Here is a 24,274-nt window from a genome sequence, read left to right as displayed (position 1 = left end):
TCATTGTGGGACACGACACTTTCAGATTGTGTACATCTGTTCAAATAATGTATCCAAGCCAGTGACATGAATGCAAGGATAAAAACATCTGCCCCTGAGACCATTTGCCATACAGCAGATGCTTACATCTTTATTTATGCAGATGGTTTGTGTGATGAGCTGAGCAATGATGAAAGCAAGAAAGTTTGACAAAGTTTTCAGGGTATTTCTTGGGATGGGAAAATATGTTGGTAACAGGACCTCATTTTCAGACGTCGACCAAAAGAACAACATCTGTTAGAAATACTAATGTTTTTAGTACCATGGACGTGTTATTTCGGACATTAAATAGACTAAACACAAAATCAAGTAAAGGAGGGTTTGTGTTTTTTTTTTTAATTCTCACACAAAAATTGTACTGCAGTTACAGATATGAAGTAGTTTGGTCGAAGTAATTACTTGTAACAGGGAGGCTCATCTGCTTTGCTTTAAGATGCTCTCAAGTTGTACAAAACATTGTTTTGACCAAAAAGTTTGCAAAAGTAGAATTTTTTGAAATAATAACAGAACTGGTCATGGAGTCGTTCAGAGGTTGTGTGTGGTGCTGTAAAAGATTTCACAACGTTGGGAATTTTTCAACAGAAGCTGTGTTACAGAATTATTAGACAAGCAGTTTAACCTTTCTGTTGTTTGAAACCCACTGTAAGGCAGTGGACGCGAGTGGCAGATCTGAACTGAGCTGGCGGTTGAGAGAGGGCACAGGAAGAGCCCCGGTGGGGCCTCCCCGGCCAGGTCAAGGCTCGCCCGGTTTGCCCAGCTCCGGCGGTGCCCGGGGTCAGCGGGGGTGGGCGCCCAACTCCCTCTGCTGGCCTCGGTGCCGAGAGCTTCCTGTGGCTGCCAGGGACGCGTGAATTTCATGAGCGGCGTTCTGGTATTTCGGCACACGGCAAGTTACGGATATCACCTGTGGCCTGCGTTCCCGTTGACTTGCATTCCTGGTTCCCTTCCCTCGTAGGCTGGCAGCCGTTACAAGTGTTTGCTGGTACGCTCCCGCTTACCAGCGGCGTGTTCGGCCCGTCCCCTCACGGCACAGCCAGCACCGCCGCAGGGGAACCCCCGCGGCCCTTCAGCAGAGCAGGGCCTGGCTCGGGTGAGCCTAGCGACGCCAGTGGGCATTACAGATAACTGTAACTGCACGCAGGGGGGGAAGGACACTCAGAGACTGTCATTTAAGTTGTTTCCTGCTACATCCTACTGCCAGAGAGGCCTAGCTATGCTCAGGTTCGACAGTAAGTGATAATTTTATATATTATGAAAACTAATGTCTTCCTAGCCAGGACCATTGTCTTTCTGAAGACATTTTATTTTTCCTACACTATACAGGGCTGTGATTTTGAAAAAATGTGCATATCTATTTGAAGTACTGTGGAGATCCTCTGATCTTTATTTTTGTCTTAACCTTAGTGGAATTGACTAGAGGTGGCAATATTTTGCATGTATCAGCTAGAGCTATGGAGTCCTTTTCTGAAGAAATTTGAGTCACGAAGAAAGAAAAAAGGGACAGCTAGAGCAAACAAGAAGCCTGGATAGAGATTCTCCATTCAAAAGTTAGATCACTTAGGTAATTTTCAAATGAAATGAGCTATTTACAGGATCCCTCAAAAAATACTCTCCAACAGTCAGCTGAGTTTAACAATGTGTTCTGTGTTCTGGCCCTTCCATTGGGCAGTGATAAACCCTGTGTATAGTTCATGCAGGAAAATTAAAAATAGGCCAGGTCAAGACTGACAGTCTTCTGATCCTCTGTTCATCTGTAATAAGAGAGCACTTTCCAAGGTTTGCACTAGAGAAGTCACTATACAGGTGCTTTTAATGCCTCAGGTGAAATACATTTGTTCTATTGAGCCAAAGTGGTGAATTAGTTGTTTTTCTCTGTATACAAGCTCTCTTAAGAAATAATTGCTCTGATTTTCACAAAAAGAAAAAGTGATTGTCTATAAAAGGAATAATTTTGCTCTTCTGTTGTGCTCTCTACTTGCACATCAGTATTTACAAAATAAAAAAAAAAAAAGGAGAGCAATAAGAGGCATAATTCCCTTAATGAAATCAGATGTCTGTGTTTTCTGTCCCATAGAGGGAAGGGAAGAGGATTTAGCTGTTAGTAAGATGAAGGTAGATTCCATTCTCAGCTTGTTTGAAAGGGAAGCAAGAGTCTAGTCAGAAACTGTTTCATGATTTATTCATAAAATGGTTCTACTTGACCTTTCTGTGATGCATAGTTTCTGAAGAATTCTGCCTTCGTTTTTGTAGCAGACCTGGTCATTATTGTTTCCCGCACTTAAAGAAAAAAATAAGTCTATTAATTACCACTTACATTAGGTGTATCAAGATTTTGTCCAGGTTGATAAGATCTTGATAGACCTTTTAAAAAGGACTTGACATTAACTTTACAGTGAGTGAATTACTGTTTAGGTCTATATCTTTCTTGAAGCTTGCTAAGAGAAATTTCAACTGGCAGTTCTCCCAGAAAATAATATTTAAAAATCCAATTGCAGCCTTTTCTTTTGAATCTTCTGTTTATCCCCACCTTTTAAAGTACTTAATTTATATTTGGAATGCCACTGAAGGTTTATGAATTATGTGTTTATGACCAGTGCTTCTACTACCTCCCTTCAACTATTTTCTGAACAATTGGTTCCCCCAAGTGGCTGTGTCACTGACACCTTGCTTTGCAAATCTCTGCTCCTCTGTGGAGCAGAATGACTGGGCAAAACCTACAAACATAAACCACTGGATTTGCAGTGATACCAAAATAATTTCCATTCTACTCAACTGAGTCCTGCCAGAGCAGCATGGCTTTTAGATAGTTCCCACTTGAAGTTTGACATGGCTGGTTGGTGAAACTTGTAGAGGCACACAGAAGCTGAAGCACAGTCTTTGATAACATAACCAACAGGCTCTCTCAGAGGGATGTTCTGTGCTTTAGAAGAAAAGAACCAGTGTTCCTATCTTTAACAGAGATTTGTGTGGTTGCAGAGGCCAGGTACCATCTTGAGCCCATAGATTTATCTGCTTTAACCTTATTCCTAAATTCTCTTATTGCTTTAGTGAGACAAATCTGTGGGTGCTTTCTTCAGCTGTAAAGGTGGAAAAAGTAGCTAATCATTAGATTCTTTATGTCTAGCTCTCTTTATGTCAGTTTTCATTTCTTGGTATGAAAATACTTTTGATCTGCTTAAAACCTACTAATTACGTTATTATGTTAACCTTAATATGAAATGAGTAGCATGGAAAGCTTTTAAAGTTCACAAACACTGTGTTAGAGGTGTTAAGAGAAAATGTGGATTGTTGGTGACCTGGACAGTGGTATGGAGCGTACCCTCAGCAGATTTGTCAATGACACCGAACTGTGTGGTGTGCCATCCAGAAGGACCTTGACAGGCTTGAGAGGTGGCCCCGTGCCAACCTCATGATTTTCAACAAGGCAAGATGCAATGTTCTGTACCAGAGTTAGGGCAGTCCCAGGTACAAGTGCAGGCTGGGCTGAGTGTGTGTTGAGTGTAGTCCGGAGCAGACAGACTTGGGGTTGCTGGTTGATGAAAAGCTCAACAGGAGCTAACAACGTGCAAGTGCAGCCCAGAAAGCCAACTGTATCCTGGGCTGCATCTAAAGAAGCATGGCCAGCAGGCCAAGGAAGTGATTCTCCCCCTTTACTCCACTCCCATGAGGTCCCACATGGAGTGCTGCATCCAGCTTGGGAGCCACCAACACAAGAAGGACATGGACCTCTTGGAGTGGGTCCAGAGGAAGGACACAAAGATTATCAGAGAGGTGGAACACCTCCCCTGTGAGGACAGGCTGAGAGAGCTCAGGTTGTTCAGCCTGGAGGACAAGGCTCCGAGGGACCTTCTTGCAGCCTTCCAGTATCTGAAGGGGGCCTACAAGAAAACTGTGGAGGGACTTTTTACAAGGACTTAGTAGTAATAGGATGAGGGGTAATATGCTCAAACTGGAAGAGGGTAGATTTAGATTAGAAATTAGGAAGAAGTTCTTTCCTATAGGGTGGTGAGTCGCTGGAACAGGGTGCCCAGTGAAGTTGTGGCAAGTTGTAGAAGTCGTTGGATGTGTTCAAGACCAGATTGGATGGGGCTTTGAGCAATCTGGTCAAGTGGGAGGTGTCCCTGCTCATGGCAGGGGGGTGGAACTAGATGTTCTTTAAGGTCCCTTCCAACCCAAATTATTCTATGATTCTTGAAATGCATGTTGCTGGCTTATGTCCGGCTTTCATCCCTCAATACCCCCAAGTCCTCTGCAGGGTTGCTCTCAATCCCTTCAGATTGAACCTGTACTGATACCAGTGATTGCCCCAAACCAGGTCCAGGACCTTGCACTTGGCTTTTGTTGTGAACCACTTCTTGAGTTTGTCCAAGTCCCTCCCTGACATCCCTTCCCTGAGGCGTTTCAGCCCCACCATTCAGCTTGGTGTCATCTGCAAATTTGCTGAGAGTGTATTTGATCCCACTGTCTATGTCATTGACTGTGGAATTGAACAGCACTGATTCCAGTAGAGACCCCTGGGGGACACCACTCGTCTGCTCGTCACTGACCTTCATCTGGGCGTTGAGCATTGACTGTTGCCTCTGGATGCTAGCCCTTGAATTGTCCACCCATCAAATGCACATCTCTCCAGTGTTGAGAGAAGGATGCTGTGGAGCACTGTGTTAAAGGCCTCACAGAACTCCAGGTAAATGACAGCATGATGATGAAGCTCCTATGCATACTGTCAAACAGCAGAGGAAAGCAATTCTGGAAACTGAGAAAATGGAGTTACCCAAGAGCAGAGAGTATTAATTTTTTTTTTCTCTATCCCTTTTTATTTTTTTGCGTAACTTATGTTAGATACTAATTTTTGGAAAAGTAGATCTGGCTAATCTTTGGCATATATCAATATACACTTGATAGTCCATTAAGGATGTTTTGAGGAGGGAAAAAAAAAAAAAGGCTGAATTAGACTGGAAACTGAAGAACTTCCCTAAATATGAACTATGTACCCATGATCTTGGATTACTGTATGAGTTATCTCTCCAAAATGACTGTTTATGCCAAAAATAGTTTTAGCTTATTCCCACACTGAAAAGTGTCACTAGAAGTTTTAAGGTTGAACATCTGTTTTAATGGAGTCCAGTTAATGTCAAAAAATATTTTTATCTATCATGTAACTTTGTTATTATAATGCTCTCTTCTGCTAAGAAGTGTCTTTTGAAGACTATTTAAGGAATCCAGGAAGCATCCCACTGCTCACAGAATTTCTTGAAATGCACTGTAATCCTAATCCTTTAAGATAATAGCCTTGCACAGACTTTAAAGCAAAGAAGACCTTTCTAAATGTTTAAATGCTTAGTGCACAACTAGCAAATCACATTGATGCTCAAATCAGAATTAATTTTATATAGCTTTAAAGAGGTCTAATATTCCCTTCTAAAATTTTAACAAACTATTTTGAGCTTGTTCCTCCTGTGGTATACCAGGACACATTTTCTAAGCATATTTGTGCATTCTGTATCTTACTGTTGGTGTGAGTGATGTATTGTGATTTTCCAGTCTTGCATTAGAATACTTTGTTATATTGATTATTTTTCTAATCTATTTTAAATTGCACAAAAGGACTACTATGGAGACATAATTATATTACTCTTTAAAAAGTCAATTACTAAAAAGGTAAGAAATGCAAGAGATGAGGTTATCCCTGTGACTTAATGCTTCTCCCTTCCAAGTCACATGTAACAGTAATGTTTGTTACCCATCCTGAGTCCGCATTTAATTCCCATATCCCACCCTGACTCTTTGGCCCCCAGACATTTAGCAAGTCTCATTTCTAGTTCTCTTGTTCTTCTCTGGCAGGGTGACGTGCTCAGAATTGGGGTTTGACATATAGACAATTCCTTTCTCTGTAGAGATGTGTGATGATTCTTGTCTCTGCAGAGGAGTTGTGGGAAATTAGTCTCTCTGTAGAGATATTGTGAGAGACATAACTAATCGTGTGAGAAAAAGCCATCAGCTGTTTTGGAAGAGGCCAGATGAGTACCAGAACATTTCTATTTGTTTTTGCCCAGGACCTGGCCATTCATGGACGAAAGCCAATTGGGTGGGCCCCAGCAGGAGTCCCGCTTGTTAAGAGAACAGATTAAAGCAGGCCCTGCTCGCTGAGATATTCAGGGGAGTTCATCTGCTGGTGGACGGACCAGCCAGAGGTTCCTTATTACATGGGAAAGACCCTCCAACTATCTCTGAATGATCCGAGATAGAACCACCCAGAAATTCTCAGGTAACATCCAACTATGATCTTATCCGGCATTTCCCACAGGATGGCTTTGTGGGGAGTGGTGGGTTCTTTTCTTTCTTTTCTCTTCTTCTCTGTTCTATTACCTGTGGTGAGCGGGATTGTTGCTTTATTTGTTCCACTCATTATTAGTCAAACTGTACAGTTTGTATCCTCTCTACTATTTGAGTTTATTGTTTCCTCTATTGTACCCGCGACTGGCCAGGCTACGTTGTTTTTTCATGTCCAGGAAATAGATAATATAATTTTTGCTGACGTTTCTATTGATAGCCTTGCCTTTCCTGATGGGGTATCTAATTGGCAAAACACAGGGGCACATATCCTAGTTTTCTTTCCACACTGTCAGCAGTTAAGAGATAAGGATAGGCCGTTTCCTTATTCCAACTTGGGTGTTTGGACCTCAGGCTGTAGTTTTAGGAAAAATTCAGCCCAGCCTGAAGCAGGAGTGTGTTCAATAGAACATAATCATTGCAAAAATCAGCCCTTTAAAGTATCTTTCAAAGACGTGCCAAAAGCTTACAACTTCACCAAATTTGGGCAGGTTTTCACAGAAAAAAGAGATGTTGCTATGTCAAATATAAATATCAAGGTCTTCCGTAACACACAGATGTGTTACTAGCTGTTTTTTTTAATGCAGACATACCTGGGGATGGCTGCCATTTTTTGTTGAAATTAGCTTTATAAAATTATCTGGGGCAAATACCCAGAACAGAACATTCCACCCAAGTAATATTTCTTAGGCCAAGATAGAAACAACAGCAAATTAATTGTTACAGTTGGGCACTCCTGCCTAGTAGGCGTTATTACCAATCTTACTTTGTACAGTTATGTGGCAAAACTAATTTTGAACATAGAATGCCAGATTCTGTTTTTTAGAATATCTACGGTTGCTTTGATTTATGTGGGATTGCAGAAAGTTTAAATCAGCATAGAATTTAGCCCCTGTATTTAAAAGCCTCATTAAAACTACTGAACCTTCATTTTTCTGAGCTTTCTGTTTTTGTGCTGTTGACTATCTGCCATGACACTCAAGCTAAAGCATCCCATCTGTTTACAACATTAACCAGCTTTACTCAATTATTAAGCTATCACCTTGCATTTGACATATAGTATATTCGATTTTAAAACATTTTTTGAAGTGAGAAAACTGACAAAATCAAGAAGCAGTAGCTTTCTTGATGCATTAACTGGAATTATCATTAACTGTTTTGTCATTTTATATTGTCTTCTGTTTTTTATTGAATTTGGGGGTTCTTGGGTTTGTTGGGTTCTTTTTTTTCCCCCTGGGATTTGCTTAAAACTGACTGAAGCACTTTTGCAGAGAAACATTGTGTTCAACAAAGTATGCTGGGTCAGCAAAACCAAGAAAGTTACTCTGGAAAGAGAATATCCACAGGTATTTAGTGTGTATGGAGGTTTGGCAAAATAAATTATTAACTAGCATTGACAGAAATAACTCTAGTATTGTTTGTTAGAAATTTGTGGATTTTTTTCTTTACCATAGAATAGATATTCTTCCTTTCAAAGTCAGCAAAAACTCAGCAATGTAAACATGTGTTTAATAAAATATTTAATTGATCTTTTTAATCTCTGTTCTGCCTTTCCCTTCAAAACAAAATGATCCTTTTTTTTGTGTTATTTTCTGTCACTTGTCCAGTCAGACACAAATTGAATACATAACCTATGACAAGTGAGGTGGTCCTACAACGATTATTTTGAAAATTAACACTATAATAAAGTAGTGTCTGGCATTTTGATGGTTTACGTTAATGTTCAAAATAGACCAGTTTTGTAGGGAAAATGAAATTTCTGCTGATGCTTTCTGCAATGTCTTGAGTTCAGCAACGTTGTGTGCTTTACATAGATCAAACTGAAACAGGTACAAAAAGAAAGCAGAACAAACTGGACCAGACAAACAAATTACTTAGAAAGGAGGGGCAGCCATGAATGAGCAGGAGCTATGTGGAAGACTTTCTTTCCTCCAGTACTATCCTCAGCATAGCTATAGCAGAGACTGATGTGTCATTAATCTTTTTTTATTGGTGTATCACTGTTCATTCCTGTAGAGTTCCAATGTTATTTAGAAGCGTGAAAGCTTATGACATCCTGCAAGTTTCTGAGTGATTTGATACTTGCAGGTGCTAGCATGGTAGCCATTAATCTTTAACAGAGACTTTTAGAGTAAATGGATTGAATTGTATTTGATTTAACCTTGTGCTTAATTATTTAGAAGTGTCTTCCTGTTGCCCCAACTCCATAAGTATTTGAAAGACTGAAAACACAGCAGTTAAATGAGCTTCATGTCATTCAGATAATAAATGTAATTATTATCTGAAATGTAGTTTCATTCATGTCATTTATTCTTAATGAAAATTTTAGAGAAAATATAAAAATTTTTGCCTTCAAGTGAAGGACCTGTAGACTGATTTGTAGAAAGACTGTTATCTAAGAGGAAGGGCCATTCCCCAAAATGTCATTGCAGAGCCTCCCTTAACTGAAAATTCCCCTTCTCAGATGCACAACTTTGTGGGTTTGCACAGGCATGAAGGCTTTTCGTCAGGTCACAGTTGACAAGTCAAAATGACTCCTTTGAATCAGAGATGGAAATCGTTTGGAAGATGTTGAATAGAGGTGGAGTGCACCTGAAAGACATGTATGAAGTTTTCAAGTGGCCTTCTGGTAGCCAGACAGCCAGAGCATACCCAGTCCTTCAGTGTCAGAGTGATAAAGATATGAATTACTGTAGCAGACTCTGTGTGCAAACGAAATTGTTGACACTAAGTATAAATGGAAGAAAATAGTTTTGGTCACTGATGATACTTGCACACTGTGGATGGTGTCTGTAGTACCTCTACTCTGTGAATTGACTGGTTGCTTTTTCCTGATCCAGGATGCTAAATAGTTTTCCACCAGTTCTTCCAATTAGCTTTCCCAGTCCAAAAGCAAAATCTTAACTGAGTCTGGAGGATCATCAGACAGCTAGTCCTCACCTAGCTGATCTCTATATTTAGGCACTGGCTAAGCTGCTTAGCTACAGTGGCTGTGTTGGATGAGAGGATCCTTTGCTTACCCAGAGGCACTACAATGGTATCGTTATACTAAACTGCCTCATGTAAACTTGGGGGAGAAAGGAAGGGGGGAAAAATAGTCATGAAGGCTGACACCAAGCACAGCTTGCGTGGTAAAATTATAAAATTACCCTAGTTGGGAAAAGAGCGTTTGTATAAAAATCCATTCTGAACCGGTTACATCAATGCTTAGTATTGTGTTAACTGCATAAGAGTAATATTGATCTATATGGATCTTGTTTCAAAGAGCATTTTGTGGTTGATATTCATAAAGGTCTTGGTTTCTAGAACGATACTTTCTTGTGGAATGCCAAGATAATATCTGGAGAGACTTTCTTTAAAGAAAAGTGATTTTGCCGCCTAATTTTGCAGTAGGCAAATCCATGTATTTGAGAAACATATGCTTGCTTTTAAAGCCAGTGTCGTAGCTTATTTCTACAAATATTTCCTCCTAGCCTCAAATTAACCTTTCCTTTGTGATGCTTTGGCTGCCATTACTGAAATTTTGTAGAGGTGACATGTCCACAGCAGAACTTCTGTCTTTTCTTGAGTCCTCACATCATTTGCTACTGTTGGTTGTGGAGTGGGTGACGTATAGCTTAGAGTGTAGAGTAGCACAGGTAGCAGACTGCTAAAGTGCTGGCTTTCCTAAAAGCTTATGCAAATCAATGAATGAGATTGTGAAATAAAAAGGGAGAGAGGTACAAGCCAAGCGTGTGTAAGAATAGAAACTGCTTCATGTTGAATATTACAACAAGCTGAGTAACAGCTGATTTGGGAAGTCTTTAATGTTAGTACATAGCAAGAGGAAAAATAAGAGAAGACTTTGTCCCCTAAAAGAAAAATACACTTGTTCTGCCATCTACTTTATTTAAGCCCTATTTTGACCTGCAACAAGCATTGAAGTTCAGGGCTGGTTTGGTTAATGATTACAATACCTTACATCATTTTATTGTAGTTCTCCGAAGCTCTTTCCTCAAAAGCAGTAACGAGAAGATACCCTGCAAGAAACAAAAATAATATGAGTACTATGAGGAATCTTGGCAGTTGAAAAGATAAAGATTTCTGTATATATAGTGATTGCAGATTGTCAAAAGTGCAAGGTCTTCCTGAGAAATAGTACATGCTCCTAGCTTTTTGAGAATAAAGAGAGCTTTAGGGAAACTGAAATCTAAAATTACCATGTTTCTCCTTTTTCCAGGTTGCACAAACTCTGTAGGCTTGGACTTACCTGTGTATATAGGGATTACTCATTATATTTGTGCAGGATTTCTGTATGTACGGTAGTCCAGTCTGCACAGAATATCTAGAAATTCTGGACTTCTCTACAGATACTGAGCAGAGCGAAAGTTATGGTGGTGCTCAGCAGTTTCACTGAATTGGAGGATCAAGAAGGTGCATAAATAGACTTAAGGTCTGATGCTGTAGTTGACAATAAAAGGATCAAAGGTTTATGCTCTGTGTAGTTATTACTTTGTGAACCTACTGTAGGTCAAGGAGTTTTGAGAGGCATCAGACCTTTGAAGAAGGTTGCCCGGTGAATCTAGCATATCCTGAAGGCCACGGATTTACTGCAGGGGTGTATTGTGAGCATGCAGGTATTTATGTCCAGGAGTTCTGGCCACAAATGTGATAGCTGTGGAACTTACAGTGCGTGTTGCAAAGTGTGTGACGTCTGAGAAGAACATCCAAGATCAAGATAAAATTACTGAAGTTTCCAGTGTTGGTACTAATTCAGTTACCTTCTTAAGTCTATAAAAATGCAAAAATGCATTTGTACAAGGCTTTAAAATGGTAAGGAATGGAAACTTTCCAATGGAATTACCTTACTGCATATTTCAAGGTCCCTGCATTCACTTCTATGTAAGCAATTCTTTTCTCAAAATTAACTTTTCTTATGTTGTTGCCTTCGTAAGTTGTCTTTTTGCTTAGGATCTTTGTAGTTAATTTTTCAGTGGTTGAGATTTTGGGAATTTTTTTTTTCAGGAAATATATCCCAGTTTTTGAGAACTGGAAGCATCAGTAGTTGAAATTGGGAGTGAGTAATGAAGCTGTTATATGAAATGGTAGTGATGCAACTAACTATATATATATAATCCTTTTTTGGGGAGTGTCTGAAAGGTCAGCGTATATCTCTGCTCCTCAGTGTAGATTATATCTTACACATTGTGCCTTTTTCATTTTATTTGTTTCTCTTTGGTATACTCACATTCGTCTTTACTAAAAATGTTCATAACATTTACCAGCATATGTAGAAACAGGAAGGAACCATGGTATGAGCTTAATAAACTGCATCTTTCAAGATAATATTCTAATAACTTACTACAGTAGTTCTACTGTGCACTAAAGGCACATAAGCAATGTGTTTGGCTGCGTATTTAACAATGATACATCTCTCAAGTCCTCTTTGATTTTATTACACATTGTTTGTATGTTTTATAGCACTAGTATTTTTAAGACTTCATCAGGTAAGCTTTGGTTTGTATCTGATAAAAACTATACATTCTTAATGTTACAGAAACTCTGAAAGATAGCATGACTCTGTTTGAGAAATATGATCAGAGCAGGTGCTCAGAAAAGTTCTGCATCGTGGAGTTTAAATCCCGTCCCTGTTAGTTACTCCAGCTGAATATTGCCAGCATGCTAGTTCAGCTTTTCCAGGGTGTAAGTGTATGTGTTCTGAAATGCCATGTAGTTTCTGGAAGGAAACACCCATTTAAGATTAAACTGAGGGTTTTTTTGCATATCTATGTTCAAGCTCATTTCTTCAGGGAGTATTTCTGTTTTGTCCATAAAACCTCTACAATTCTAAATTTAGTGGTCATTTAAATACCTAAATACTTTTAATAAGTTTGTGTGTAGTAGTATCCTTTGTAAGCAGTTCTATTTATTTTCAGTACAGTAATTCTTGAAAAAGAAATACTATATACTACATTACATCTTTTTTACAGATAAACACAAATCCCCTTCGGATATAATACGAAGTTTTCAGAAGAAAAGTCAGTTTAGGACCATTGCTCCAAAAATGGTACCAAAAATTTTAACTTCTGGAGTGGTTTCTTGTCTTCAGACATCTTTGCCTGAGCTAAATGCACCAATTTCAGCTGCAGGTCCTAAGCCACTGGTGGTACCGACTCAAAACTATGCTGTCATGCAGGTGACTGGTCATGAGGGGATGTTTTCTCTGTTGGCCTTGCCCTGTGTTGCCCCTGCCCTAACACAGCAAATCCAGCAGTCAAATATGACCCCTTCTGAAAACCTCAAGCTGCCTATCCCTAGGTACCAATCTGTGAGAAATAAATTGCTGAGTGACAAAAAACCAGCACAAATATCTGGTTTGGATGCCCATAACAAGATTCCTACCAGAGCATCGATCTCATCGCAAACTTTGCCTGTGACTGCTTTAACTGAAGACTGTCCTGAAACTCATTCTGGTTCAGATTCAACTGAGCAAGTGATGCTAACAGACAGTGACTCGGCTGAAACTACAGTTACCTCGTTAGTAAATAAAAGCAACTGTGTGGAATCTGGATCTCCTGTAGTGAACAAAATTGAAATTGCTAATGGTAATGTTTCTGGCCCATCTGTAGTTAAAGACTCTCTATCCAAGCCTGCAAGTACAATGAATTCCATGCAACTAAGTCCACACTCTCTGAAGACAGCATCTGAAACCACAAGACAGTCATTCATAACATCTGAGAAGCTAAAGGAAAACCCCACAAATTCTGCAAATTCTGTTGCTGTTCTGTCACCAGCAGGCTTTGGCAGTGCAATGCAGATGACTCTGTCGGCACCAGAAGGAAAACTTCCTATTTTGCCTTACTCAATGATGCAAAATTCAGTGTTTTGTAAATCTAAGCAGAATACTGCTGTTACGGATGTATCTGGTCCTCCACTAAGATCTGAATGTGAAAAGGTACCAGCTTTGGTGAAAACCTTTCACGTACCTACTAAAGCATCTGATAAGCAATTAGCTGTATCATCTACAGAAGTCCCCAAACAAAACATTCGAGAAAATACCTTCTCTCCATCCAATAAAGTGGATGTCGAAAGTTTTAAAAAATTGAACAGTGCAGCCTCGAAAAGAAGAGGCAGGAAAAGAAGAGCCCCAGATGATTTATTGGCTTTTCAGACCAAGCGAAGGAAATGCATCATTAATAAGTTTAGAGAGGGAAGAGAGAGGACCAAAGCTGATCTTCAGCCACCTGAAGACAAAAAAGCAGAGGCAGTGAAAAAATACCGTAGTATTAGACCAAAACCAGTGTTATTTGTGCAGGCTTTGGCACCACTGGCTTCTGCAGCAATGGTAGAGGCACCGTCTCTTGACTGTTTAGACCAAGATATTTTTGTAAACAGTTCACTTCCCAATAAATATTTCAGTTACAATCACAGTGATGCCACATCAGCCAGATCAAATGATTTAAGTAGAAATTCATCTTCAGCCGTGCCTAAGCCCTCGCATAAATGCCATGTTTGTAACCATACCTTCCAGTTCAAACACCATCTTCAGGACCATATGAACACACACACAAACAAACGGCCTTACACTTGTCGAATTTGCCGGAAAGCATATATTCACTCTGGAAGCCTGAGCACTCATATGAAACTTCATCACAATGAAGGGAAACCCAAAAAGCTTGTGTGCTGTGAATTCTGTGCTAAAGTTTTTGGGCATGCAAAAGTGTATTTTGGCCACCTCAGAGAAGTGCACAGGGTTGTTATCAGCACAGAGCCTCCTACTAGCGAGCAACATCTCCAAGATGCTTTAAAGAAGAGAGACACAAATATAAAAGAGACAGAAGAAGCAACAGAGAGGTGAGTATTTTTACTAATTAAATGCTAATGAAAATGGGATTGCAGGTTGTCAGTCAAAATCCATAAACATCGCCGTTATGAAAACTGTTACTGCCTGCCCACACCAAGTGGGATTCCTAATGGTTTAAGTATTTTGTTAAGGAATCTAGTCAATCCCTTAGACCATCAGGTATATTTTAGCTGATCTGTAGAATATAAATTATTACTGGCACTTGAATATCCAAAGTAATTTTGCATATATTCTAGAAATACCCAATATACTGCTAGTGGAGCTATTTTGGTCAGTGGATGTCTCATAGCTAATGCTTTTTCTGTTGATCTGCACTGTATTCTGTGACCTACACATTTTTGGGTTTTCCTCAGAAGATAAGTGAACCGACTGCAATAGATGAAAAGCAATTTGTATTTCAGTATTAGCTTGTAGTTCATTTACCCTGTTAAATATCATTCTTCCATTGCTTTCTCCGGAGTGCTGTGAGCTGATCCATCTTGTGTGTTGGTTACTGCTGGTTTTGCCATCACTTAGCCAAGTAGAAAAGTTAACATTTACCATATTAAGATGGATAGAACATTATTTTATCTCTGCATTATGAGTTTGAGCTGAAATTTCTTGGCACAGTATAAACGGTGGCTTGTTTGTTCCACTGTGCATATGCCTGCATTGAAGTGTGCTTTTTTAAGCTCAGGGCTTTAACCTGACACATCACTAAGCCACTATGGTTCAATTTTATACATTTTCCTTTGCACAGCTCCACTCCAGGGCATCAGTTAGAAATTCTTAAGGTATTGAACCTGAGAAACACCAGCATTTTTCTTTCAGCCTTACTAGCTGTCCTACAATGACTCATTCAGTTAATCTGTGTAATGTGTATAAATACACAGTATTATGTGGCCCTTCTCATAGATGTTGCGAGGAGGTTTATGTGGAGGTCTTCCTTCTTGCTGGCTCTGTGTGTATCTGTTTTCCTTTGTTCTGCAAGGCTGTCCTAAATCAATGAGAGGGGCTCTCCCCTTGTACATTAAGTATTTAAACTTTTTAAAGCTCTGTTACAAACTTTTAGGGAAAAAAAAAAGAGCCTTTGAAGTTTCATTGTTTCCATAGTGGAGCGCGAGGTGGCACATGTGGTTTTGCCTTAAATTGACCTTAGATGACTCAGTATAAACAAGTTTCTCTTAGTAATATGCTACAGGTAATATTAGTGTTCGCTTTTCTAGCATAGAGCTAGAAGTATTTGGATCAACCTAAATAAATGAGGAACTTTAAAAATGGTTATAAACCTTTTATTAAAAACTTAGTGTTGTTAAAAGATTACTTCTACCAAGGCTTATTTTGGACACAGTTGTTAAACTCCTCAGTGTCGAGTAACATTTGGTTTTGGTTGTTTCCTAATCAGCCTTATTATTATTTTGTTTCTCTTTCTTTCCTCTATTCCAAATGAATTAGATACTGCACCAACAGTTCCTGTTTTTAATTAGAATGTTTCATTAATGTCATCTCTTCTTGGAACTTAACAGACATTGTCATCTCTGTTCTGTGCATGGCTAATAGTGAAATCATTGGCATTTCCTTTTTTTAACAGGGGGAGTAAGTGCAATTTTGAGGACCTATTCCATAACCCAGGAGAAGTGAAATTACAGGTCAGATGTGGTCAATGCCAGTTCATTGCACAGTCCTTTGGTGAAATGCAGTTTCACTTATTGAGCTGTCATGGAGAAGAGATCCAGGGAAGAGTGAAGGAAGGGGTTTCACAAGGAAGTAGAGGAGCTAAGGGGGAAGTGATCAAACGTGCACCCCACTTCTGGAAACAGAGCAGTGAGAGAAGACATGCAACAAAATGCAGTGCCCGTGAGGAGGAGTTTTATACCTTTCCAAAACTGAAAAGACAGATGTACCTTCACCATCAACATAATGTTGATACATTATCCAAAAGTGAACTGACTCAGTCAGGAAGTGGTGAAGCAGCCAAGGAGATGCAAAATGTGGGGTTTGGTACACCAAGCAAAAAAACAGAAATTTGGTCTAAAGCGGGTTATAACTGCATTTTGTGCAAACAGTTCTTTGGAAGAAAAGAGGAGCTTTTTAATCATTGGCAAAGTCATCATAACTGTGAAGATCCCTCTACTTTATGGACAATTTTTAGTTTGTTATCAAACCAAGGTGTTATTGAGCTTTCTAATAACGGTGAATATTGAAGCTCGATTCTGCAATGCTGTGAAAAACAGCAACTACCTTGCCAAATTGTTTTTTTTTTTTTTTTTTTCTGTTTTGTGAAACTAACTCAAGAGATGTATCTCTTCAAAGGTTTGTTTGGTGGGTTTGTTGTGTGGGTTCTTTTTAAGTTACACTAACCTTTATTTTGTTAAATAGAAAATGTATTTAACTAGTATCATTCCAGATGGGTATGGGAAAGCTGATTATGAAACACTGTACTTCAAGTTCATGCCTAAGGAACGTAGCAGCAGCAAAAAATGCTAACGGTTAAAATCAAGTAAAAGATTTTGAGGTAAACTATACTATATGCACAGAAGTAAATCAGTTTGTATGAAGTAATCTCAGTCTTGAATGAAATGAAAAACCAGACTGGAAGTCTAATTTCAGTCCCAACTGTGCTTCCAGATTCTATGGTAAATATATATTTTTTTCCATGCAGTTTTCCAGATCATCTGTGCATACATGCAGCCAGCATCAAAGAGTTTTATGATCTGTAATTTAAGAGCTTTTAATTCTTTCTTTCTTGATGGCAGTGCCTTCAACCATGTTTATTGCTTGCAAGTTTGTTATTGGCAGGCTTTTTAGGTATTATGTCCTGGAAAGTGCAAGGACCTCCAGATTTTTAAAGTGAATAGTCTAAATGTATTTTTTGCCTATAGGTCTTTGGGTTAAAGGTGAGTTAGTTGCCACCCATGAAGATGAAACCCTCAAAGCTTGACCACTTTATGAAAAAACAAATTTGTTTTAAAAACAGTACTCTGAGTTGGTTACTCCTGGGAAGTCTGATGTTCTGCAATAGTGTGTGTGTTTCACGGTGAACTTTTAGCACGTTCCTTGCACCTCCTGTGACAGCAGCACCACGGCTGCCAGCACTGTTAGCACTCTCCCTTTAGCACTCGTGCCGTATAGCTTTTGTACCTTTGCAGTTGACCCATTCTGCAGCTCTAAAGGGAGATTGTTCCTTCACTCCTAAGTGTATGGTACAGCTAATGAGGTTTTTTCACTTGTGTTGCCACATTTACTGTACCAGAGGAATTGCGTGCGGCACCTTAACCTTCCAGTGTCAGGAGCCAGTCACAGTGACCTTACCAATATACAAGCCAGTAGGAGGTGGAATTCTGGAGCTCAGTGCTGATGAAAAGGTTGTTGAAGCTGTTGAATCTAGTTTGAAATTTGTGTTTAAGCTGCTGTTACTTAAAGCCTTGTGTACTTCTGAATTATTCTGGAGGCAATAATGGAGACAGTGTAAGAGGTCGCTAGATGAGTGTTCAGCAGAAGGCAGAGCACATCACAGGGCAAACTGAAAAATACACCAGTACTGTCTCCACTGCTCTATTCACTACTTCTTGTGGTCAAACTGTAATTGAGGGATTGCAGTGATTAAAGAGTCATTCCTAAAATGTCCTGGGTCACCTCTCACGGTTTTGCAAAAATTTTGGGTGATGAGAACACAAGAAGAGAGCTAAAAATGTTGGTTTTTTTGAGTGGGATTCCAGAAGCTGTTGCAGTATTTTGTGTATGTGTTTTGGTTTTAACCAGTAAAGGCAATTTTGATGAGCCAGTGGTTTTGAGTGTTGTTTCTTGTTGTACGGTGCCTTGCCCTGGAGTTGAACTATAGGTCTGGAGCCAAGAAAAATAAGAGAAAAAAGAAAAATGCATCTAGAACAGTACAGGTGCTTGGTAAGGTGGAACAATCCCTGTGGATTTTGAAAACTTCCTTCCTACTATCTGTTGCTATTTTGTGTAACCACGTATTTGTGGTTGTTTCTTTGTTACCATGTATGACTGCTTTATGCTGAACTACTTCAAAAATAATACTTGCTCTTATTCTTGACCCACCTATCTTGTGATGCCTACAGTATATTCATATTTATTCTTACTGGGTAGATGGAGGAGACTGTATTGTGTACTTGGAAAGGAATAGCTAATTTTAAAGTCAGTGTTTCGTATCAAACTGAGACTATATTTAACTTAGTAAAGTGTGTTTGCATTTAGAAGTGTGTGGGTTTTTTTTTTTCCCTCAGCATAATCCTTTAGCTTTCAAAATCAAACAGCTTGGTGTTTTTCCCAAAACAGAAATGTGAGAACAACCCCTCCCTCACAGAGTTGTAATATATCAAAGGGAAGTTCATTCCCAGCACAAAGCATGCATTTTAAGAGTTGGGCAAAAAAAACATGAAAAAGATTTGATCATGTTCATTATTTAGAATGGACGTTAAATCACCTCTCCTGCAAAATTGCCCGTCCCTTGGTATGGTTTAAAATGAGCTGAAATGAATGCAGCTCCGAGACAGGAGTCCCTCCTGTTCAGGAACAGCACCAATGATGGCAGAGTTACCCTTCAAAAGTATTTTCCGAAAGCATTTGTTAAAAATGATGGTGCGTCAGAGCCAATGGTGTAGATGAGTTATTTGACGGTGGTTATCAGGCAAGAAGTCACTGCCTTTCATGTCATGTGAAAAGAGGAGGAGGTGCAGTGGTGATGGGAGGAAGGAGGTTTGGGATGAGGGAGTGGGTTGCTTCTTCTTTAAATGGAAATTTTCATGGGCAGTCTTTTCATCGTACTTCTTTGCTTCTCTCTGTTTCTCTGGTCCAGGCCAAGTGGGTAAAAAGGGGTCTCAGCTTTCAGCAATTTAATGCCTGAAAACACATTTTAAAGCATAGTTCTAAGCCACTTCTCAGTGTCCTCATAAATGTTTAAAATTAGAAGCCTTGTTTTCTGAGCCTGAAAGCATTCTTATGTTTCAGGCTGTTGTGATTATGGTCGATTATGAAAGGCTGGGATTTTTGAAAATAGCGTTGCATTAAATACAGATGTGTCCTTTGTTTAAAATGTATTTGTTTTGCATTTGTGTTCATTTTGATAACATTTGAAGGTATGAAGTGAGCCTTATTTACAGCAACATTGAACAGTGCATGTTTGCTGTTCAGCAGAAGGGTTGTTATGAATACAGTTTACTGTTTACCTTGAAGCTAGGCAAGTTAACATCTGGTTTTGCACGTAAATTGTATTTTGAAATCGTTAAAACAAATGTTACTGGGTTTGTAGCTGCAGTTTTGTTCCCTTCTGATTTTTCATTAGATCTCTGTTTCAGCTTCACTGTTCAAGTTTAAAGCTGTTCCTCACATGGAAAGTTGTTCCTTCATCATCACACCATAAATAATCAAAGCTGGAGGAGTTCCATCGCTTCTCTGGCTTGCAGAGTGTTGCCCTTCTCCAGCTGCAGAGCTACAGTTTCCTGTGGCTAACTTGACACAGTTGCTGGCAGTAAATGTTTTAGTTCATTTATTTATTAGAATTTAGATCTCTGCTGTTTAGTTCCATCAGAGTTGCTGTCATACCTCATTAGATACTTACTTTACTATTCACTGAGCTTTTTAGAGAACCTGTCATAAGAAGGATGAACAGGTACTTAAGAGAGCAGATTTCAACCCTGACTTTGTGCAGATGATGCTGGCGTTTGAGAATCACCAGCTTATCTAGGCTCAGCCGTGTAGTATATTATATTTCTACAACACATCCACCTACATGTGCATCTATTTTGGAACAAAATGCATACCTCAAATTTAGCTGTCAGTTATTATTATCAAACCTGTACAATGTAGGTTTGTGATTATTATGCATAAAGATTTAAATGCTATTAACTTTAGTAGGTTTACTTATTCCTTATAGCTCTGAAAAATGAAAATCTCTGCGTGCGGAGTATGACACAGAAAAAAAATCTGGTCTCATGAAGAAAATTCTGATGGCTTAAAGGTTGTCCTCATTTCAGTGTGTAGATCAGTTTTTGTAGCTGATCTGTCACACTGTAGGATTTTGTCCATGTTTTATTAAATTGCCATGTTTTTTTTTTTTTGTTAGGAATCCTGAAGAAGACCTGAGCCTGCAAGCACATTTTCAGATGTGTTTACTTCTGTTCTCTATACAGGCAAATGTGTCCATGGAACCAAAGTAAATCTTGGTGGTCTTACCCAAGCACATGCACCGTGTGAGGCATCATGCAAGGTTTGGACTTCAGTGCATGACTTTATACAGCTGATTGTTCTGCAGCTCCAAAGTAGAAACTGCATATCTGAGTGTAAAAATAACTTGGTTTTCAGACTTGAGTGAATTTCTAATACCTTATTGACATATCTTCAAGAAATCCTAAAAAATGACAATAGCATACTTCTCTGCTTGTGCTTTGACAATTTTATAGGTCTTCTACTAGTAGGTACAAACAGTTTGTTCTTATGCAGGGTTATTTAGAGTGGCCAAGGGAGGTAAGAATTCTAAAATGTGCATACTTGCACTTTGACTTGGATTTTTGTTAAATTTATCTACTATTGTGGAGTCCAGACCGTGATTCAAGGCATGTAGATGCTTAGGGACTTTCTAGGGGACTTACAGCATAATTCAGTGGAGGAAAGGAGAAGAAATATAGAAAGGAAGTAGTGATGATGAAGATTGGCACAACACACTGAATAGAGTAAGGTCAAGCTTCAGTATCAACTGCCTTTGATGGTCTGCATACATGGAAGTGGCCTGTAGCCTTAGTCTGAACTTCTCCCTTCCACTCCCTGTGGTTACACAGTTGCAGAAGCTGCTCCCACTTAAGATCAGTCTGGAACACCCTCGGCTTCCCTGGGACAAGGTTTTCCAAAATGGCACAGCTGACACTGTGAGTGTGCCCTTCTTTTGGTGTGTCAATTACAGGCTTCTCCTTGGGTGAGCCGCATGCTGGCTGCTGATACCAGCTGCTGCCAGACTTGAAACGTGGCCTTTCAGTTTTCCGAGGAAGGCATCTTTTACTTTTAGCCCATAAAAATGAAATCAAATTCTGTGTCTGTAGTTAGCAAAATAAGAACATGGCTCACTCAGTTTCCTGTGGATACAACACTGATAAGTAGTTAGGAAAAAGTGAACAGTTGCTATAAGAAGAAAAGAGGGGGAAAAAAAAGAAAAAAAACCCCTGTGATCTGGGGTCTTTATGTGTTGTTTTAAACAACTAAAACATTCACCACCTAGTTAGAATCTCAGAACAGAACCAGAGAAGTTCCATAACAGAGTCTCGTGCAGATGTGATGGTATAAAGTAGAAATCCAGAGATGCCCACCATGACTGAGGTTCTTCTTTTTTACTTCTTTCTCTATTTGCCTTTTTTTTTTTTCACTTTCTGTTTCCTTTCCTTGCCACCCTACCTTTTCAGGGTCCTTTGTGAGCTCTTCTGGCTGAATGCAATTTATAAATGTCTCAGTTCAACAAAGTCAGCATTGTCTGGCATCTTTGCTACTAGCCACAATCCTGGGATCGAGTAGTTGTGAGTGCTGTTTCACAGAATGTTTCACAAAAACATTGTTTGCAGGGGACCCTGGAGGTCAGTTGGGACAGGATCCTGCCCAGAGCAAGGCTTGGCACCAGCCCGGGAGCAGAGTAATGTTTGGCTTTTTGGAAACCATCTCTGTTGCTGTTCCACTGCTCCGTCACCGCTGGTGGAGTCGTGAATGTGAACAAGGCTTCACTATGGTAGTTGATACTTTAAGCCCTGTCATAAGCAATTTTAAGACACTTGTAAAGAAAGCACAAAAATTCAGACAAAAAAATCTCCCCAAACCCAAATAAAGTTATAGTTTCAGCTGGTTATCCTTCAGTAGCGAGAACTTTTGGCACCAAATGCTGTCATTTTTGCTGTTGCAGACTGTGGCCAAGCCTCTTCTCTACCTGCATGGTGCAGCTTTTACTCCTTTGACCACACTGCTTTTTCTGTGCCTTTCACATGCAGTGACTATGCTACTTTTCTACAGGTGATTTAGGACGAAAATAAAGCAATTCCTGTGTGCTAAGTAGTTTTCTGCAGCTTCAAGTTTAATCTGACTTTTGAACATACACCTGATCAAGGAGGTCAATATACCTTCCTCTTGCTAGAGGCAGTAAATGACATGGTGAGGGAAGGAAGCCATAAATATTCCTGTGACTGTACCTTTGAAGTAATGCAGCTGATTCCCACTGGAAGTTCAATTTCTTCATGTTCCTAGCTAAAAGCTTTTATTAATTTTAACTGAAGTAAATACACTGCTATACTTTGGTATTCAGATAAATCCTTTTTCAAGTCCGAGTCCTTGGAGTTTGAATCCCGTCCAGCCATTTTTTGCTATCTGCCAGTTCCTTGCTAAGTGCAAACCTGACACTCTTGCCAATAAATCCACCTTCGTGCCATTTAAAGTCATCTGCTGTCTTTTCTCTGGAGCTAATCAAAGTTTGCAAGAAGACTTTTTTTTTAAAGGGAACCAGCTCTACAATTCAGGCCATTTAAATTATGCAAGTTAATTAAAAGAAATTGCAGTGAGCTATAAAATAGAAAGTGGTACAGACTATATGAAAGCTTACTTATTTTTATTCTCTTTTATGAATAATTGGAGAGGAAGTTTTCCAGGGAAGAACTGGGAGTTTGTGCTGCTTTATGTGCTGCTCTCCTAATCCACTTTTCAGACTCTCACGAGTAGAGCACAGCAGAGCCCAGACATGCTTCGTGAGTTGATTGCAGCCTGTTAAACTCAAAGCACCATTTTATTTTTACCTGGTGAGACAGCCGGGCTGATAAATGGATGGGATACTGACGCTCCAGGAGACAACTGCGCTGTCTGCACAGGTTAATAGTCTCATGTCTTTCAGAAGCAGCTTTCCAGTGTCTTTATATGTGCATGCCTGCGCCATCACACACAAAATTATAAAAGGATTAAGTCTGTGGAACATTTTTAACTTCTGTGTTAGTGTCATTCTGTACAGTGTACTCTAGTTATTTTTCTTTTATTAAAATGCATTCAGTGTCATCATTCTGTTGCTAATCTATCTGTGGCCGATCTGAACACTGAGATACACAGTAGCCACCTGATTTCTTCCAGCAAATTGGATTAATTGTTGAATTATTGGAATTTCTTCTAAAAAATGTGCTACTCCTGCAGGTTAACACCACGTGTAGGATTTAAACTATATTTCTGAGAGTGATTTATTGGTCCAGCAGAGAAGTCTGGTGCTAAACCTTTCCACTGGGATTTGCTTACATTAGGAAGCAATGCAGGTGGCAGTCTATTTCAACACAGAATGGATTTCTTCCCCTTTCTTTCTGATAAATGAAGTGCTTATGTAAGGTGAGAGATCGAAAAAAATGGGAAGCCTGAAGCCCTCAGAGAATCCATCTGAAAGCTCCACACGTGGGCAGCGGAATGCAGGGTGAGCCCTACGCGATCTCTGTACCTGCACACCTCAGGCGTGAGGGGAGCCCCCTGGCTGTACCTGGGCCAGCTGTCCTGGGACACTGCTCCACAAAAGGGAGTGCGCGCTCAGAAACCAGCCTCATGTGCAGCACAAGAGGGTGTTTTGACACTCATCCATCACTTGATAATAATTCAGTCCCGTACCTTCATGGTAGGCATCCTTTATTCTTTGAGCTTTTGTCTTGTGTTTTTAGTTTGTGCATAGGGGATGGGATCTGGGTTTGATTTGGTGCTCGAGAAGTTGTCTATTCTGAAGCTTTATCATGTGCGAGATTGCTCCCTTTGGCTACTGCTAACACGTATCGTCTTTCTCCCAAGTGGTTCATTCAGTGTCATTTAATGACAAACATTTGATAGTTTTTACTGTCAGGTATTATATGTAGATCTCCTAACAGTGTCATATACTTAAATTATTGTAGCACTTGATTAAATTAGCCCTTTCAAAAGGGATCCAGGTTCACTAATAGTGTTCCCCGCAATGCGCATCTCTAGAGGGAACCGAGATCTGACTTTTAGAGTCAGAACCAATTAGGCTTATCCTTCCTTCTCTCTGCAGTGTTCAGATGAATTGCATTTTTCAGGAACAGTTCAAGCAGACTGTCAGGT

General features: G+C 39.6%; 1 protein-coding gene across 1 annotated transcript; it reads left to right on the top strand.

Annotated features, from left to right (window-relative positions):
- Nucleotides 1-6,270: 6,270 nt before the first annotated feature.
- Nucleotides 6,271-16,395, top strand: ZNF438 (zinc finger protein 438). Its single transcript, XM_008949032.1, has 4 exons — nt 6,271-6,304; nt 7,641-7,715; nt 12,339-14,202; nt 15,783-16,395. The coding sequence occupies exons 1-4, from the start codon at nt 6,271-6,273 to the stop codon at nt 16,393-16,395; spliced, it is 2,586 nt and encodes an 861-aa protein (XP_008947280.1).
- The last annotated feature ends 7,879 nt before the right edge of the window (nt 16,396-24,274 follow it).

Source organism: Merops nubicus, unplaced genomic scaffold (genome assembly GCF_000691845.1).
Source record: "Merops nubicus isolate BGI_N331 unplaced genomic scaffold, ASM69184v1 scaffold14841, whole genome shotgun sequence".
NCBI lineage: Eukaryota > Metazoa > Chordata > Aves > Coraciiformes > Meropidae > Merops > Merops nubicus.
The sequence above is the reverse complement of the archived record's forward strand: the minus strand, read 5'-3'. Positions and strand labels throughout refer to the sequence as shown.

Coding starts and splice junctions, on each gene's coding strand:
- ZNF438 (XM_008949032.1), top strand. CDS start 6,271: ATGATCCGAGATAGAACCACCCAGAAATTCTCAG. Junction 6,305..7,640: donor AACCACCCAGAAATTCTCAG/GTAACATCCAAC, acceptor GCACTTTTGCAG/AGAAACATTGTGTTCAACAA. Junction 7,716..12,338: donor TGGAAAGAGAATATCCACAG/GTATTTAGTGTG, acceptor TCTTTTTTACAG/ATAAACACAAATCCCCTTCG.